The sequence below is a fragment of the Sparus aurata genome, chromosome 9 (assembly GCF_900880675.1).
Source record: "Sparus aurata chromosome 9, fSpaAur1.1, whole genome shotgun sequence".
In the NCBI taxonomy this organism is placed as follows: Eukaryota; Metazoa; Chordata; class Actinopteri; order Spariformes; family Sparidae; genus Sparus; species Sparus aurata.
In genome coordinates this window covers 35,270,605-35,289,702 of record NC_044195.1, presented here as the reverse complement: position 1 = coordinate 35,289,702, position 19,098 = coordinate 35,270,605, and the positions used below count along the sequence as shown (strand labels likewise).

Below are 19,098 nucleotides of genomic sequence, written 5' to 3'. Positions count from 1 at the left end.
AGTTGAAAATTATTTTCAGTTCTTTTAGTTAGTTATTTGGGCTTTTAAAAGCAATTCAGAATTAAATAGGAAGTCCAGCTTTACTTACACACAATGTCCTTTGGCATTACAGGTTGTGATGGCTCACTTGGCTCCCCAAATCCAGCTTTGTTCTCAGCAGTGACTCTAAACTCATACTCTACTCCCTCACTTAGTCCTTGCACCTTAAAGCGCAGGTCAGGGACTGTCCTCTTACAGGCTCGGACCCATCTCATTCCTCTCCTTTCTTTCCTCTCTACACAATATCCTCTAATGTCACTTCCCCCGTCCTGTGCTGGTCTCCTCCATGAAATGGTGACAGCATTCCTACTAACATTATCAATCTCTGGGGCTGAGGGGGGACCTGGTGGACCTGTATAACCAAAACAAACAAGAAAAATTTTGTTAGTTATCCTTAGGTTCACAGATTTAGTTGGTGAGGAAATGAACCTCTTCCACTTTAAATGACTTTTAGAGTTTTATGATTGACTGGAAAAATTAATTTTTAGTCAGTTCATTTTATTCTTTAACATTTAACAAATTATAGCTATATATAAACAACTTACGGAAGCTGTCAACCATTTTGACTGGACCAGACTGGCTTGAGTCTCCAGTGCCATACTGGTTCACAGCAGACACTCTAAAGATGTACTCGTTGCCCTTGATCAATTTACTGGCTACATATCTGCAGTCTATGACGTTTTCGGCTAGCTTGGTCCACTGCAGACGGCTGGTCTCTCTCTTCTCAAGGATATAGGACTTGATGGAGCAGCCTCCATCTTCGTCTGGTGGAAGCCAGGTCAGAGTACACTTCTCAGCTGAAATGTTGCTGGCTTCGATGGGGCCTGGAGGCCCAGGTACGTCCAACACCTTCACTTTAATGTGTTCTTCCTTAATACCGAAGGGGTTGCTAGCAGTGATCGTGTACTCTCCTGTGTTCTTCCGGCTTGCATACTTGATTGATAGGGTGGAGGAGGTGGGAGTGCTGGTGATGGTGACAATGTCAGAGGTCTTGAACTCACGTCCTCCCTTTGACCAGACAGAAGTGGGTGGCGGTTTGCCCACAATCTTGGAGGCTGAGATCACGATGGTGTCTCCCGCCCTGACTGATACACCATCCTTCATGTCTTGGTCAATAGTGATTGTCGGAGGCTCTGCAGAGAGGATGGAAGCAAGTGGTGTTACTACTGTCTACACAAATCATATATTCAAAGTCAAGACAGTATGTGTTTGAACCTGATATTTTTTACAACAGAAAAACAAACAATCTACTTTCACCCAGTTTTTTTAAAACACTAAACCACCAAAATTAGTTTGCCGCTCAGCTTACCATACTCATCCTTGCAGGTCAGAAGCTCAGTAGGCTCTGAAGGGACACTAATAGCCCCAGCAGCATTCTTGGCCCTGATCCTGAACTGATACTGAGATCCCTCTGTCAGGTCAGTCACAGTAAAGGCACAACCCTGGATGTTTACATGATTGGCCTTCATCCAGGTCTTGCCACCAGCCTCTAGCTTCTCCACCATGTAGCCAGTCAGCTTATGGCCACCGTCATATTTGGGAGCTGTCCAAATCAGTGTGACTGTGCTCCTGGTGACATTTATCACATCAGGCTTGCCAGGAGGATCTAGCAGAACACAAAGTAAATGTTTAAACACATACAGAAAACACAGAACACATTAGGTCTTAAAATTAGAGTAAAAAATGTAAGATCAGTGAACTCACCAATAGGATCCAGGGCTACCACAGCCTCAGTGACCCTGCTTGCCTTTCCAAGACCAGCCACGTTCATGGCCATCACTCTGAACTCGTACTCTAGTCCCTCTATCAAGCCAGTGACTCTACACTCCTTTACTCTCAGAGGAGTCTTACTGGCCCGTTTCCACATCAGACTGTTCCTCTCCTTAAACTCCACATGATATCCTAGAGAGAACACAAAATGAGTTAGTCATGGTGACTACATTTTGTTATTTGCTCATGTTTAACTACAAACTTTTATCTATCACAGTCTGTTACCAGTAATTGGGGAGCCACCAGTGTCTTTTGGATCAGCCCAAGTCAGGATGGCTGACTCATGGCGGATGCTCACTATTTCTGGAGGAGCAGGCGCCTCTGGCACATCTGGAGGAAGCAAAGAAACACAATGTTTGGAATGATTAGGAAAGACATGAAGTAGCCATGTAAGATGTGAAAATACAAACCATAGTGAGTGTGAAAAGTCTTCACATGACCACAAGTGACCGATCATGCTTTAATTGTTTTCATGAAACATATTTACTGTTCTTGCATATGTGACATTACTCATTATGATTTTCATTAAAACATTGTCCGTCCACCTAAAAACTGAACTTTCGAAAAAGCTAATCTAACATACACATATGTATTTTTATCAATTTCTATAAAAAAAAGAATGTTAAAAAATGAATAATAGTGGATAAAGATACATTCTCCATGCAGATCCTTTGGCATTTTTAAATCAGGTCACAATTAGGCAGGTAACAAAAAAAAAAAAAAGAATTACACAACACAACACAAACACAACCAAAGCCAATTTTCCTACAAGCGTGGAGGGTGAAGTATAGTCACTAATTTAAGATATTTTTTTGCAATCAGTCGGTATCTTAAAACAAGACTGAAAAGGAAGATCACTAGATTCAAGAAAATTACACTATTTCCAACAACAGTAGGTTCATAAATGTAAACTAAAAATAAGATGCAAGTGTGGACCAAATTACACTTTTAAAGTAAATATAATCGCAGCTTGTGCAAAACTTCTAACCCTTTAGTCATGTGACTTCCTCAGGCCATAATGTATTCTGAGTGTGACACTCACCAAATGGATGGCGTGCGATGACTGGGTCAGACCTCAGATACTCTCCAACCCCATACTTGTTCTCAGCAAACACTCTGAAGATGTACTCTATTCCATCGTGGAGCCTGATCACCCTCATGGTCGTCTTCTGAATGGCTGAAGCTACTGTGGCCCATTTGTTATCTGTGGTCCTCCTTTTTTCAACGATGTAGTTGGACACCTCAGCACCACCATCATCTTTAGGCGGTTCCCACTCCAGGGTGATGCCATCAGCGGTGATCTCATCAAACTTAATAGGCCCAGTGCAGATGCCAGGCTTGCCCACTACCTTCAGCTGGAACTTGCAGTCCTTGGAGCCGGCACTGTTCCTTACGTTGATGTTGTAGGTGTCAGCATCTCCTCTCTGGCAGTCTCTGATCAGCAGAGTCGTGACACCATGAGACGCCTCCACGCACATTCGGCCCGTGTCTCCAAGCATCACGTCACCTTTCTTCCAGGTGGCGGTTGGGTGGGGCACTCCAGTGAGGGGGATGTTGATACGTGTGGTGCTGCCCTCCTTCACCACGCAGCAACCGTCATGCAGACTACTCAAGTTGCAGTCAGGAAGCACTGAAATTCAAAGGAATGAGCTCATCAGAACATATTATGCTCAAAACAAAACAAGGAACTATAACACAGGTGGCATGAAGGGAGTCAGGCTAACTTCTTACCAAACTGGTCCTTGGCGACGACAGTGAGCTCAGTGGGTGGACCCTCTCCAGATTCGTTGAGTGCCTTGACTCTGAATGAGTACTCCTTGCCCATAGTCAGCTCACCGATGGTGTGTGACATGTTCTTGCCTTTCAGGATTTGCTTCCACTTCTCCTCACCTTCGCTCTGCTCTAGGATGTAAGCCGTCACGTGGCTTCCACCGTCGCTGATGGGCTTCTTCCATCCCAGGCTGATCGAGTTATTTGTAGTCTTCATGGCTTTGAAGTCCGCCACTGGACCGGGTTGCTCTGAAGGGGGAGGATGGATGAGTTAAGACTGAGCATGTGTTTTCAGATTTGAATATAAAGGGAAGTTTTTTCTCATTTTTGTTATACTGTATATTGGTCTTGGTCACTGATCTCGCCCATTAGTCTTAGTTTCAGTTCTTTTCATTTGATTGTCTAACCCCCAATTTCCACTGGATACGCAGATACGTTTCACTTTAGTCTATGTGTTAATCCCCACCAGGTCCGCAGGACTTCTATTTCTGGTGGATGCCGGAGCACGACGCAGCAATTCAGCTGAATTTAGCACGGAGCAGACAGGAAGTCAAGCGCCAAAATAACTTTTCAAAATAAAACACTCTGTGTTGACACCAGCACACAAATCTCAAAAAAGAGACAAACACAAGCTCTTCTGCTGATCCTTCGGTCGGGAACACTTCCTGTTGTTGTTTTTAATAACACAGACCTATAACTGTGGTCGCGAGTGATCATGTGATTATCACGGAAACTCCTCGGCCTCGAGACGCCAGCTGTCTACCGTACTGCACTGTAGCGGACTCAAACCGCAACCGGTGGAGATTGCCGGACGGTGGACGGCGGAGCAAAATTGGATCGGAGCCACAATGCAGCAGACCCGTATCCAGTGGTAATTGGAGGTTAGTCTTTGTTTTCTAGTGCAATTACAGTCAGGCTAATTGCTACTATTGTATCTAATTAACATTCCATAGTTAAAACCATACATCTGAGTTTTATCTAAGTTGATGATTTAACTGATGGAAACTGGGGAAACATGAATTCATGTAAATGAAGGATTCAGTATTTCTCTAACAGGATCTTACTCCTGGTAGTGTGGATAGGACTTTGATTTTAGGAATTAAAATGTACAAAATATAAAATATTTTAAAATAACAGCCGTTTATATTTCTACAATCTTGATTAAGGCCTTGGTTTGAGTTGGATCCTGTAATACTGTATACATTTGTTTACTGAATAATAAAATCAATTCTAATTTAGAAAACTGCTACAAAGCCTTGTAGTTACCTGATGCTCTGACGCTGCCAGCTGTCTCACAGCCCTCTCCGATGCCATAGGCATTTTCAGCCAGCACTCTGAAGCAGTAGGCCTGTCCTGCCTCCAGGTTGGTGATCCTAAAGGAAGTTTTGGGGCACTCTGCAGACACACAGGTCCAGGCTTTTCTCTCTGCCAGACGTTTCTCTACGACATAGCTCTTGACCGGGCTGCCACCATCGATCAGCGGGGCGTACCATGTGATGAAAGCATGGTTTCTGGAGGTCTCCTTGACAATCAGGTTAACAGGCGGTCCAGGAGTATCTGAAGGAGAGGAGAAACAGCATCTTGGTGATCAAGTTTAAGATTCCCAACTTCAGCAGATTTATCAACCTTATTTGTTATATCGATGACAATACTACATGATCTAATTTTGCTTTTTTAGGAAGCATGGTTTGGGTGACTTGTATGTAAAAAAGTTCAATTTGGACTCCGTCTTTTTAAAAACAGAACACTTCTAGGATTTATGTTATCTATTCTATTTTCCTCATTATTTTTCCTACCGAGGACCTTGACCACGATGGTGTAACTCTTGGAGCCGCTGCTGTTCTCTAGCGACAGGACATATTTGCCGGCGTCGTATCTGTTAATGTCCTCAACCATCAGTAGGGTGTCCCACTCTGACGTATTGATCATCAGGCCCTGCCTGTCCTTCAGGTTGGCGTCCACCTTTGTCCAAGTCACCTTTGGTGCTGGGCGTCCTCTCAATGGGACATAGAGTCTCATTGTGACGCCAGCACGCAGAACCAGAACCTTTCTTAGGTCAGCATCCAGCTCAGCTTCAGGAGCGACTGGAAGATGGACAGAAGATCACTTTTTAATCATAGCTGTAACTGTAACTTATTTTCGGTTAACAGCAAAGTTGTATTAGCTAGCACATACTTAATACATAAATAGTAGTTCCACAAGAATGTTTGTAATTATTGAGAACACATTTTTTTGTGCAAAAATAATCTGCATGCTGAAATGAGTCATGATGCACATGGAAATAGAAATGAATGACTGAGGCATTACCACATATCTATAATGCTAGAGTGTAGTGTGTCAAGTAGAAGGCAATTGTTCGCTGAAGAAGCTCAACTTTAGTGAGTTTTGATAGTTCGCTAAGTTAGCTAAATTAAAAAAATCATGAGTCATCAATGTTTTCATGTATTTTTACGATGGGTAGGCTTTTTTAATAGATCTTTTACTAATGTGATAATGGTTAGCAGGTTTTAAACAGTAGCTTATATGATAAACAGTCCTAATTAGCCTGTTATTGCCAATTTTATTACATGATTTATTGAATGTTGTACGGACAGTTGTAGCATACTTAAGATATCCTTGGCCATGTGGTTTCCAGGAACTTCGCTGGGCTCACTGTAGCCAATCTTGTTGACGGCGGTTACTCTGAACTGGTACTCAGTGTTGTCCATCAGGCCAGTCATCAGGAATTTGGTGGCCTGGAGCTTCTTTGGGACGTTGCACTTATTCCAATCCTCAGCTTCAGCTCGCTTACACTCAACTAGGTAGCCGATGATCTCACAGCCACCGTCGTATGCTGGTTTAGTCCAGCTAAGGCTGATGGAGCTCTTGGTGGAGTCGACCACCTTGGGGAAGGCAGGTGGTCCGGGAGGATCTGGAGAATTACAGTGACACATTTGTAATTATTTTCAGATTTAGTGGAAAATAATGTGGCAACCATGTATGTTTGAAGCATTTTTTGCTTCACTTTTTAGAAGTGATTTTTGAAACTGATACTCACAGACAGGGTCAACAGCCAGTGCAGCATTGGATGCGTCGCTAGGTTTGCCCAGACCAGCTTTGTTCATGGCAATCACTCTAAACTCGTACTCGGAGCCCTCAGTAAGCTGAGTTGCTTTAATAGTTCTGTCGATGACTGGCCGACGGTTGACCTTGGCCCAGGTAAGCTCCGTGGCTTCACGTTTCTCCACCATGTAGCCCAGGATGGTGGCTTTACCGTCGTTGGCTGGGGCCTTCCAGCTTACTGTCATGGAGTTTTTAGTAATGTTGGTAATGACAGGCGGGTCACATGGACCAGGAACATCTGAAGGAAGAGATCCATGACAATCTCTGATCAGTGTTTGAGGTCATCTTATCTCATAAGCATTCAATATCTTGCTGATCATGTTACATGATTAAATACTGGGTTGCTGAATCATTGGCCATTCCTCATAACATTTTAATTGCTCAAATTAGATGTTGGATGTTGGATCATAAGATTAAAAATAGATTTTTGTTTTTCAAATTATACCCTTAAGGGAATAGAACAATTGAAATGTATGTCAACAGTTTTAATCATCTACATTTTTCCTATTCTAACCTAAAGCATATTTTTTTGTGTGTAAATATTTTTTTTATTTAAGTGCAGCAACAGTTTAAAACATTTTTACCCAGTGGCAGCTAAAGAAACTGCAGCTCAGGGCACTTCAGCTATAGCAGTCTTAACTTACCATACGGGTTCTTGACCATGATGCCGTCGGTCATTTTGGGGTCTCCAACACCATACTGGTTCTCAGCACTGACCCTGAATTGGTACTCATGCCCTTCAATGAGTTTTTCCACTGAACAGTCTGTGAGATGTCCATGGATATTGGAGCTGACAAGTGCCCAGTTGGCCCTGCTGGTCTCACGCTTCTCTATGATGTAGTTGGTGATTTCAGAACCACCATCTGCAAGTGGAGGCTCCCATCGCAGCTTAACGCGATCGGCAAAGACCTTAGCAGCTTTTACTGAGGCTGGAGGCCCTGGTCTATCTGCAGGGGAAAAGGTGGGAGGTTGGCATCTTTGTTTTTTGATACACAAAAAATGCTTGCACAGACAAAATACTAAAATTAAAATATAGTAAATCTAACTTACCTAGAACCTTGACCTTGATAGAAGCGTACTTGCTTCCACTGGCGTTCTCAGCTATGATGGTGTAGTCTCCAGTCTCCCTCCTCGTGACGGAGTAGAGCTCAAGCACATGGACATGTTTCTTCTGGACCATCTTCATTCCCTCAGCAAGGACCAGAGGCACTCCGTCTCTCTTCCAGCTCACCTTGGGCAGTGGCTTGCCGAACACCACAGCATCCAGGGCGACATTCTCTCCAGCTTTAATCACGATCAGGTTCTTCATGTTGACGCCCAGATCCACACGAGGAGGAACTGCACAGGAGAAGAGAAGAAAGAGAATAATCATTATTTTGTCCATAATTTGTTGATCATATTTTTCTTTTCGGTGTTTAGCTGTACCATTCTCTGCAATGACAGGGATGGGATCGGACAGCTCGGACGGTAGGCTGATGTTGATAGCGGTCTTAGCGATGACTCTGAACTGGTACTGTGCGCCCTCCTGCAGGCCGGTCACCACGTAACTCTCAGTCTGGATGTTCATACAGTTGGCATTGCAGCGTGTCCACTTCTCCTCTGGAAGCTTTGTGTATTCCATGTAGTAACCAATCAGCTTGCTGCCACCATCATGCTTGGGACGGCTCCAGACCAATGAGACAGAATTCTTCGTCACATCCATGGGCTCGGGTTTACCTGGTTGGTCTGGATGGAAACAAAGGATCGTCAACTAAATTATGCTGTCTGAACAAGAGAGAAGGTTGAGGTTGAGTGATCCAGAACTAACGTGGTTGGCCTGAAAACTCGATTTCTAATTTAGCAAAATGCGTTCAAACAGATCAGTCAAATAAAAGCCCTATTTAAAAAATAACTTCAATACCAAGGCTTCTGTTCAGTCACCTTAAGATTGTGTCATAATTTCATTATCCCAGGACAAGAAATTATGCTCATACTTTTTACTTAACATACGATTTCCATTTTTATTGCAAAAAATAAAGTCAAATAATTTGGGGGGGATTTGATTAAGTTACTCAAAGAAACTGTTGAGAAAAATGAAAATGTTCAGAATGTTGCAGAGGACTAGGGTAAAAGATGATTTAAGTTTTGTTTTCTTGTGTATTGAAAACACATTCTCTTGATCTCAATTATGTTTTGGAGTGAATTTGGCTCACTTGGAAGGGTAAATTCCACTTCCAATTGGGCATCACCACAAAACTAAAACTTTTTAAAACGTTACAATAGGATGTCATAATCAAGTTAAGGAACATGTTCTTACCAACAGCATTCCTGGTGGTGATAAAGTCTGTCTGTTTGCAAGGTTTGCCCTGACCGGCCATGTTGAGTGCAGACACCCTAAAGGTGTATTCCAGACCCTCAATTAGGCCGGTGCAAGTGTACTGTGTGGCTTTGACCATGGACTCATTGGCCTTGACCCACAGAAGGCTATTCCTTTCCTTCTTTTCAATGCAATATCCAGTGAGGGGGGAGCCTCCATCGCTGCTTGGACGCTCCCATGACAGGATCACAAAGTCCTTGCTGACCTTGTTGATCTGGAGGTTTATGGGCTCGCTAGGAGGATCTTAAGGAAAAAACAGAAAAGTTATCAGACAGTGACTATTGCTCATAATGGTTTCCAGTAATTGAGTTGAAAATGAAATGAACTGTAGACTCACCAAATGGATATCTGGCGATCATCTTCTCAGAGTAGATGGGCTCGGAGATGCCAAACCTGTTCTCAGCACGGACTCGGAAGCCATATTCTTTGCCAGGCGTCAGCTTGGTCATTCTAAAGCTGGTTTTGGTGCAGGATGAGGACACAATGAGCCAGTCACCCTGGCTGACATCACATTTCTCTACAATATAGTTGGTGATATTGCTGCCACCATCCTCTGGTGGGGAGTTCCAGAGCAGCGTACAGGCATCAATGTCCTGTTCAGTGATTTCCAGAGGAGCTCCAGGTGGTCCGGGGATGTCTGTAGAGACACGGCAGGTGACTCATTAGCGACACACTAAATCAACAATTCTTTTAAGTATATTTTCAATTTAGAACCAGTATCTTAAACAGCATGTATTTTTAAACTGACCCATGACAACGACTCTGAGGATCTGGTTGATCTTGCCGGTGCTGTTCTCTGCTGACAGGCTATAGTAGCCACTGTCCTTTCTGGTCACGTTCTTAATGATAAGCGTGCAGGTCGTCAGCGTCTTTACGACGGACAGGCGATCAGAAGTGAGCACATCCTCACTTCCCTGCTTCCACTTGCAGAAGGGTGCAGGTTTACCTGCCACAATGGCCTCAACCACCATCTTGGTTCCAGCTCTGACTGTCACAATGTCAGGCATGATGACTTTAGGAGCCACTGGGGGAAAGAAGAAACACAAAGAGTTACTTCAGTGATTAAGCAGATTATTTTAGTCTTTTTATTTAATTCATCAGGAATAATAAATAATTAGTAAATGTATTGTTGTAGCTTCAAAGTGAAATATTTCAGGTACTACAAATCGGTTAGTATAACCTAAGGTAGACCATTGAGGCCAGTCCACTTACTGAGTTGTTCCTTGACCTCAAACACTCCCTCTGCCTCTCGGGCCAGGCTAACTCCCACTGAGTTTCTGGCTGCCACTCTGAACTTGTACTTCTTTCCTTCTTTCAGACCAACCACCACAATGGTCAGGTCTTTGACCACAGAGTAAGGTGTCCACTTGTCCTCTGTCGCACCCTCCTCCTGGTAGTCCACAACATAACCGTTGATTTTGGCCCCTCCATCTCTGAGTGGCTTCAGCCAGCCCAGTGTGGCGCTGTTCTTGGTGATCTCCAACACGTCCATCTTCTTTGGAGGGTCTGGCTCACCTGAATGCATCAAACAATAAGTGTTAGGAGGAATGAAAAATAAAAAAAAAGTTGGATGAACACAGGGAATGGCATGCTAAACTTTATTCAGACAGTCTCTGGTGACACTCACTGATAGGATCAACAGCCAGGTATGACTTGGGTGAGTCCTGTGGAACTCCAATGCCGTACTTGTTGCAGGCCATGACTCTGAAATAGTACTCAATTCCAGGCGTCATGTTGGTCACCTTGAAGCTGGTCTTCTTCAGGTCCTCTATGCACTTAGTCCAGGTCTTCCTATCCACCTCACGTTTCTCCACAATGTAGTTGAGGATGGGGCTGCCACCGTCATTCTCTGGTGGCAACCAGGACAGCTGAGCTGTGGTCTTGGTGATGTTGGTTGCCTCGAGGCCACCAACGGGACCGGGAGTATCTGTTAACAATGAATTTAAAAAATCATTATGACAGTACAGTTTCCTTACCAGTGAAAACTGTTGCTACTTTTTAAAAAGTGCTGTCAAAATGAATTGTGTCATAATTTTTCTGTGTCTCACCGAGGACTTTGACACGGACGAACACAGCTTTCTCTCCAGCAGAGTTGGACAGAGTCAGGGAGTATCTCCCAGAGTCCTCTCTGGTGCTCTCAGGGATGACCAGGAAGGACATGGTGTCAACCTGGTCCACATGGCCTCGGCGGATTACATTGTCCACACCCAAGCGCTTCCAAGTAACCTTCGGGGCAGGCCTTCCTCTGATCACAGCGAAAAGCCTGATCGGACAGCCGGCCCTGACAGCCAGACCTTTCCTCAGACTGGCATCCAGGTCGATCTCTGGAGCCTCTGTTGTCAGAGAAAAATTGATGTTAAGATTATTAGAACATTGTAATATTTACTACTACTGCCACCTTATGTAATACAATGAAAGTATTAAGGTATGTTCTTTGTTGGCTTTAGTAGCTGTTCATTCTCACCCAGGATCTCCTTGGGGGACACAGCCTCCTTCAAGTAAGCATGGCGTCCCCAGCCCACCTGGTTTTGGGCAGACACCTTGAATTCATACTCCAGCTTCTCATCCAGCTGACTAATGGTAAACTCTGTGAGCACCAATGGGCCATGGGTATCAATTCTCTTCCAGCCCTCTGTGGGCTTTTCAGGGTCTGCCTCGCTTTTCAGCCTCATGTCCAGGCTGTAATTAATGATGGGAGCGCCACCATCGTACACAGGTTTAGACCAGGATAGGGTGATGGAGGTCTTGGTGCTGTCACCCACCTTCAGGCCTGCAGGGGGGCCAGGGGGTTCTGCAGGAAGAGACAGTGAAACACATTTTTACAAATACTAAAATACAGGCACGAGGCAGTGAAACTCTGCCTAAACTCTGACAGTAACTAGACACTTACCAATGGGATCTTTAGCTGCAACTGGTCTGCAGGGTTTGCTGGGCTCTCCAAGGCCAACCTCATTCTCAGCCTTCACTCTGAACTGGTATTCATGGTTGGGAATCAGGTTGGTGACTTTCATGCGTCTCTCAGAGATGGGGCTCTTGGTGCATGGCACCCAGCGTACCGCCCTCTTCTCTTTCCTCTCGAGGATGTAGCCAGTAATCGACTTTCCTCCATCATTCTCAGGAGGAGCCCAGACAACTGTCATCTCATCTTTACTCACCTGGATCACAAAAATATTAACAGTGTTAGAAACAGAGAAACTTGTTTTTACAACTAGGTTGTATGCTCGGTACATGGTAAGAGAGCTCATTGTTAAAAAATCTATGAATAGGGGAGTCTTTTTCTTGCCTTGGAGACATCAGGGGCATCAGGAGGTCCAGGTTTGCTGAACTGAGTCTTGACTGTTACAGGCTTGCTCTCCATAGCAGGGCCTGTTCCCATCTTGTTTTCAGCCCTCACTCTGAAGATGTACTCATTGCCCTCCACCAAACGAGTGACATTACAGTATGGTGTGACAACAGAGGCTGAATATGTAGACCAGACCATCCTCCTTGTCTCACATTTCTCCAGGATGTAGCTGTCTACCTCACAACCTCCTTCATCCTCTGGAGCATCCCACACCACCCTGCACTTGTCGGATCCGAGGCCAGTAATCCTGAGGTTCCTCACCGGGCCAGGGACATCCAAGACATTAACGTTGGCATATGCTGTGAATGTACCAGCTGAGTTGGTGGCAGTAATGATATACTTTCCAGTGTCACTACGTCTGGACTTGGTCATGAGGAACTTGGAGTAGTCAGGGCCAGTCTCATAGCTGAGTCTGGGGTTGTCCCCAACAGCCTTGTCTTTCAACCATTTGACCTCTGGCTGGGGCTTTCCTCTCAGGGCGGCCTCCATTCTCACTGATTCTCCAACCATCACTGTCAAAGTTCCTGCTAGCTTGAGGTCAATGACAGGCTTCTGGATGTCCTCCTTCACCAGAATATCTGCAAGCTTCACCCAACCACTCTCACCTCCCTCATTGACAGTCTGCACCCTGGATAACAAATGATAAGCATAGTTATTTGTAAGTAACTTACATATTATTGAGCAATACTCAAAGAACACATGAAATATGGGTAAGCCTTTCTTTTACAGTCCTCTAATTACCAGGTATTTACCTGGTAAATTCATGGTAACACAAAAGTGTTACTAGGTAATTCCCAACGGTAATAAGAAAGTAAATACAATACCTAGTAACACATATTTGTTACCATATATTTACTGGGTAAATAGCTAGTAACTAACCTTCTTATGACCATTGCTTATTACGTAGTAACACTTTTGTGTTACCATGAATTTACCAGGTAAATACCTGGTTAATTAGGGAACAGTAAAAGAAAGGCTTACCAAAATATGATATATAGTAACTTGCCTGAAGGTGTATGTCTGGTTCTCTGTGCATTTGTCAGCCAGGAAGAAGGTGTCAGTGTGAGTGCCGGTGGTGAGTTTCTGCCACTCCTCAGCATCTTTGGCTTTGCACTCAAGGTTGTAGGATAGGTTGGGGCTGCCACCATCATAGTCAGGCCTCCTCCATGTCAGATGGACATGGTGCTTACCAATGTCACTGGCTTTGAAGTTCTCAGGCTCACCAGGCTTCTCGAGGGGGTCAATGGCCAGCAGAGGGGTCTTGGTCTCCACAGAGGGTCCCAGTCCAATCTTGTTCACAGCACAGACACGGAACAGATACTCATGTCCCTCCATCAACTTGGTTTTGATCTTGCGATTGGTGCAGTTGGAGGAAACCATGGACCACATGCTAATGCTGGGCTCACGGCACTCCACAATGTAGTTGGTGATCTCAGATCCACCGTTGTCCTTTGGCGCCTCCCAGTTGATCATGCATGAGTCTTTGGTGGCATAAGTTATGTGTAGATTCTGGCAATGGCTGGGTCTGTCTAACACATTTACTGTGATGGTGCAAGAGGCCTCACCTCCCTCATTTGAAGCCTTCAAGGTGTATTTGCCATGGTCAGCTCTTGTGGCCTCCTTGATCTTCAGGTGGACAACAGGGAAGTTCTGAATGATAGTTATACGTTTGCTGCTCTCCAGAATGTTCTCCTCCTTAGACCAAAGCACTTCAGCATCAGGACGGGCTTTGATGTAACCGATGATGTTGATGTTGTGTCCAGCTCGCACAGTGACACGCTCACGGCAGGTGGCCTCCATCTCAATCTCTGGGGGGATGAGGATATCCTGAGCAGTGATAGACTCTGGTATTTCTCTGGACTCTCCATCTCCAATCATGTTTGAGGCATAGACTCTGAATTTGTAGGTCACACCTTCTTCTAGACCTTTCACCCTGTAGGCACACAGTTTTATGAAGTCATCTAAGTTCACTTTTTTCCATTCTTCAGTGTCCGCCTTCTTCATTTCCACAGTGTACCCCAGGATGGGACTGCCTCCATCTTTTGTGGGTTTAGTCCACACAAGGTCAGCTGTGTTCTTGCTGTAATCCTTAACTTTGGGATTGATGGGGTGGCTGGGAACAGTGATGGGCCTGCAGGGCTTGCAGGGGTCGGAGATGGGAGAGGGGCCACTGTAGCCAGCAATGTTCTCAGCAAACACTCTGAACTCATACTCACTGCCCTCGAACAGGCCAAGGACTCTGTACTTCATGTCCTTGTAGGGTTTCTTGTTGACACGGATCCATTTTCCTCCCAGGTGTCTGCGCTCAATGATGTAGCCAGTGATCTGGCTGCCACCATCAGACAGGGGCATGGTCCAGCTGAGCGTAACTGCATCCTCTGCGATATCAGAGGATTGTGGTTTACCAGGTGGGCTGGGTGGCATGAAGGAGTGCTCAGCAACAGTAGGCTTGCTCTCCAGAGGAGCGCCAATACCCATCTTGTTCTCAGCACGGATACGTACGACATACTCCGCTCCCCTCTGCAGGCGGCTGATGTTGAGACCAGTAGCGAGGCTTCCAGAGCTTACACCTCCCCAGGTCTCCTTGTTGGACTCTCTCTTCTCTACAATGTAGCCGGTAATAGGGCTACCGCCGTCATCTTTTGGAGGGCGCCATTCAATCATCATGGAGTCTGGAGTGACCTCCAGGATCTCAATAGGTCCAATAGGAGCAGCGGGCACATCCAGGACAGTGACATTCAAGGCCACTGTCTTGGTTCCAGCCGGGTTGGCCACAGTAAGCAGGTAGGTGCCAGTGTGGTTCCTGGTGCACTCATTGATGCTGAGCACAGTTGAGAAGTTGTCAGTGTCAATCTTGACATTGCCCTCGCTGGTAATTTCCTCTCCTTCGATGGCCCACTTAGCAGTAGGAATGGGTATTCCTCTCATGATAGCTGGCAGCCTGATGGTGGTGCCGGCCTTAACGATGATGCCTTCAGTGAACTTAACATCAACCTCAACAACTGGAGGCACTGTGGACATGCAGACAGAGGACGTTACAATGTGCTACCACAGTCATTATGTTCAAACACACCGAGATATAACCTCTGTTAACTGACCAACAGTTACCAAATAGAGTTGAATCTATGGCATTATTTGCTCTGAGCACCAATGTAAATTTTACAGAAAAGATTGGTGAATTTAAATTGAGAATATAAGATGAAAAATTAGATTAGTAGAGTATGTTTTTTGTTCTTTCATGGATCTCACCCAGTTTCTCCTGGCAGAGGATAGGCACGGTTGTATCGGGTCTGCTGAGGCCAATGGCGTTCTCAGCTCTCACTCTGAATCGGTAGGTCTTTCCTTCCTCCAGGCCAGTCACATGACTCTCAGGGATGCTGACAGTTTTCCATTCGTCCCACTCCCTCTCTCCCTCTTCCTGATACTCCACCAGGAAACCTGTGATCTCACTTCCTCCATTGCGGTCGGGCCAGTTCCAGACCAACCATACCTCAGTCTTGTCCACGTCGTCATGGTGCAGGTCTTTAGGAGGGCCAGGGGGGACTAAAAAGAGACAATGCGATTAGAGTGATTAGACTTTGAGCATTAACAACATACACTGCACCTTCCTAGCTACTGATTCACAATAGGTTTGCTTTTTGCATAACAAATACATTTAAGAAGGAAAATCCATTGAAAATGTTGGCACAAGAATCTACGATTTCGTGGAAATCTGAAAAATCTTTACCAAACGGTGAAAATACCCAAATATGTGTCCTAAAATGTCTGTTTTGTTCTGTTGTTGCACTCCCCTGAAAATGTTTATCTAATACATATTTTCTTTGTATTTGTTCTTGTACGTTAAAACATAAATCAGCCTTAAGTACATCATAATACACATTAATCTGCTGACGGAGTATTTGCTGTGCTATTACTTACAAAGTGGGTTCATTGCCTTGATGGCCTTTGGCATCTCAACGAATTCACTGCGGCCGTACTGGTTCTCAGCAGCAACTCTAAATGAGTAGGATGTGCCCTCCATCAGGTGCTTCAGCATCATACTGCGTTTCTTGGACGTGGAGCAGACAGGGACCCACTGAGTGGATGCTGTGTCTTTTTTCTCCACTACGAAGTTAGTGATTCGAGTACCACCATTGTCCTCTGGGTCCTTCCAGGACAGGTAGGCGGAGTCACTTCTGACGTCAGAAACCCGGAGGTGCTGGATTGGACCAGGTTTGTCTAAAGGAAGCATTTGAGTATCATCACAATACTGTTGAATTTGACTTTCTATTGGAGCCAAATACAAAATGGAATTAATGTAATATCACATCAGTCCCAGTGAAGTCTGACTATCCTCACTTTACTGTTCAGATACAAAAGTGTAGAATCATCCTCATATATTCAAACTTGAAACCTTTGTGTCATTCTTACCGAGGACTAGCACTGTGCAGGTGGCTGTCTTGGATCCAGCCGGGTTCTCCACAGTTAGGGTGTAGTCTCCACAGTCACCACGGTTACAGAACCTCATCTCCAGCTTGGTGCCTTCCTGGTGGGTCTCAATGTCAGCTCTGGTGGGAACTTCTGCATCGTTCTTCTTCCAGGTGACAGTGGGGAATGGGGCACCTTTGATGGTGGCCATCAGTGTGATGTGAGTGCCAGCCATGGCCTTCACCTCGCGGGTCATTCCGGCATCCAGAATCAGCTCTGGGGGCTCTGATGGTGACAGTGGTGGAGAAAGAAACAAGAAACATTAACAGACGATTTAGTGAGATTGACTGGCCATTAACACTGTAAATATCACATTTGATTAATGGAGAATTTCTTAAATCAGAGTAAAAAGCTGGTTCAGATCATATGAACAACTGACTCACCAAGCCTGTCCTGTGCTCTGATTGGTTCCTTCAGGTAAGCAGGGTCAGACTCTCCGGCAGCGTTCACAGCCATGACTCTGAAGCGGTACAGAGAACCCTCTTCCAGGTTGATCACCTTAAACTTGGTCTCCTGGCAGGAGTCTGGAGTCTGGTTCACCTGAAGACGGCAGCATGACAAGAGTCCCTTATTACATTTCACTCAGACTATAATCTGTATCATTAAATTCAAATGGATAAATCTCTTCCGGGCAGCAGATTTCATGGTAATTGGCCTGTTAGTTTTTGTGGTCATTGGACAACCACCTCACCTTGGACCACTCTTCCTCTCCTGCTTTCTGGAACTCCAGCAGGTATCCGAAGATTTTCCCTCTGCCGGTGTCGGTGGGCGGCTGCCAGGACAGAGACACTGACTCCTTGGTGAAGTCAATGGCCTGGAAGTTTACGGGTGGACTGGGTTTCACTGTGACAGAGGACAGGGGGGAATCATTATAGTGAGTGAAAACACTAAAAGCAACAAAATGAAATGTTTTTGTAAGAGGTGAACTTACCAATGGGATCTTTGGCAAAGACAGGTTTGGATGGTGGGCTTGGGTCTCCGGCTCCCACCACATTCTCAGCACTGACTCTGAACTCGTACTCACAACCTTGCAGCAGTTCTGTCACCCAGTACTCCACCTTTGGATAGATTCTCTCTGTGTTGCAGCGAACCCACCTGAGACCACAAGTATTAACAACATTTGAGCCACTGAGACAGGTGCTGCTTTTCTCAGTTTTATATCAGCATTGCACAAAAGACATCCTTGAGTGAAAGTAAAGATATCATGTTAAAATATTACTTTGGTAAGAGTGACATTTCCGTATATGAATAGTACATAAGTAGTACATAAATATCAATAGTAGTATCAATAATAAAAAGTAAATTGTACATATATTTGCATCTGTGTATATACTGTATACTATGTGCTCACTAATTATCAGCCTCAAGTTAATCAAATTAAGACATAATTTCCACAAAATGTTCAAGCATGATTTATCAAAATATTAATAGTAATACATTTATCTTATATAGCGTTTTTCAGGTACACAAAGACACTTGACACACTAAAAAATGTAAAGAAAGAGACAAGTTATACATTAAAAGCAAATTTAAAAAGGTGAGTTTTGGTGAGTGTATTGATGTTGGTACACGCTCTGCTGTGTTTGGGTAGGGAGTTCCAGAGGGAGGGGGCAGCTACCGATCAAAGCATTTAAACAAACGCAAATCGCTGAATAATTTCTTTGTCATTTGTAGTTTGTTTTTAGGAAGGACAAAAAAAAAAAATCTATTAAAATTATAAATCGAGTTCTGTGTAAAAAATGTGGAGATTCAATTATTAGGCCCAGCCCTATCTGGTGAATATCAGATCTGATATTTGGCATTTGACTGAATATCAGAATCTTTTACTAATCAATGCTAATTAAATAAATACATTCATTTAATTGAAAAGATGCAACACTTTGGTTCTCAGTAATCTGCAAAGTACCTAGTAACTCAACTTATCAATTGCATGTAGTGGAGTAAAAAAAAAAACTATATTTGCCTCCATAATGTAGTTGAGTGGAAGTATACAGTAGCAGAAAATAGAAATACATAAGTCAACTAGTACCCCAAATTTTTACTTATTACAGTGCTCGAGTAAAAAATCTTCACCCTCAAAACTACAGAACTGCCACTAGTGTTTGTGTACCTGTTGGCCTTGGTCTCCTTCCTCTCCACAATGTAGCCTGTGATTGGTTTTCCTCCATCGGCAGGAGGCTCCCAGCTGATGAGGGCAGAGTCATGGTAAACTTCCTTCACCGTGGGCTGTTTGGGAGCGTCAGGCACTTCT

At 44.5% G+C, this 19,098-nt stretch overlaps 1 protein-coding gene across 1 annotated transcript in view; it reads right to left on the bottom strand.

Annotated features, from left to right (window-relative positions):
• ttn.2 (titin, tandem duplicate 2) overlaps nt 1–19,098 on the bottom strand; it is a 189,777-nt gene that overhangs the window by 46,292 nt on the left and 124,387 nt on the right. Inside the window, exons 170-200 of the mRNA XM_030428193.1 lie at nt 18,958–19,096; nt 17,779–17,942; nt 17,539–17,690; nt 17,231–17,387; nt 16,791–17,072; nt 16,299–16,598; nt 15,630–15,923; nt 13,387–15,391; nt 12,321–13,008; nt 11,928–12,192; nt 11,502–11,828; nt 11,086–11,370; nt 10,665–10,964; nt 10,250–10,552; nt 9,786–10,061; nt 9,375–9,674; nt 8,978–9,280; nt 8,107–8,406; nt 7,732–8,019; nt 7,326–7,628; nt 6,617–6,919; nt 6,185–6,490; nt 5,376–5,663; nt 4,846–5,136; nt 3,541–3,828; nt 2,852–3,439; nt 2,035–2,139; nt 1,744–1,941; nt 1,349–1,645; nt 585–1,172; nt 89–391 (exon numbers count right to left, since the gene is read on the bottom strand). Of these exons, the coding sequence (XP_030284053.1) occupies nt 89–391; nt 585–1,172; nt 1,349–1,645; nt 1,744–1,941; nt 2,035–2,139; nt 2,852–3,439; nt 3,541–3,828; nt 4,846–5,136; nt 5,376–5,663; nt 6,185–6,490; nt 6,617–6,919; nt 7,326–7,628; nt 7,732–8,019; nt 8,107–8,406; nt 8,978–9,280; nt 9,375–9,674; nt 9,786–10,061; nt 10,250–10,552; nt 10,665–10,964; nt 11,086–11,370; nt 11,502–11,828; nt 11,928–12,192; nt 12,321–13,008; nt 13,387–15,391; nt 15,630–15,923; nt 16,299–16,598; nt 16,791–17,072; nt 17,231–17,387; nt 17,539–17,690; nt 17,779–17,942; nt 18,958–19,096 (10,986 nt within the window). The remainder of the gene's footprint in view (nt 1–88; nt 392–584; nt 1,173–1,348; nt 1,646–1,743; nt 1,942–2,034; nt 2,140–2,851; nt 3,440–3,540; nt 3,829–4,845; nt 5,137–5,375; nt 5,664–6,184; nt 6,491–6,616; nt 6,920–7,325; nt 7,629–7,731; nt 8,020–8,106; nt 8,407–8,977; nt 9,281–9,374; nt 9,675–9,785; nt 10,062–10,249; nt 10,553–10,664; nt 10,965–11,085; nt 11,371–11,501; nt 11,829–11,927; nt 12,193–12,320; nt 13,009–13,386; nt 15,392–15,629; nt 15,924–16,298; nt 16,599–16,790; nt 17,073–17,230; nt 17,388–17,538; nt 17,691–17,778; nt 17,943–18,957; nt 19,097–19,098) is intronic.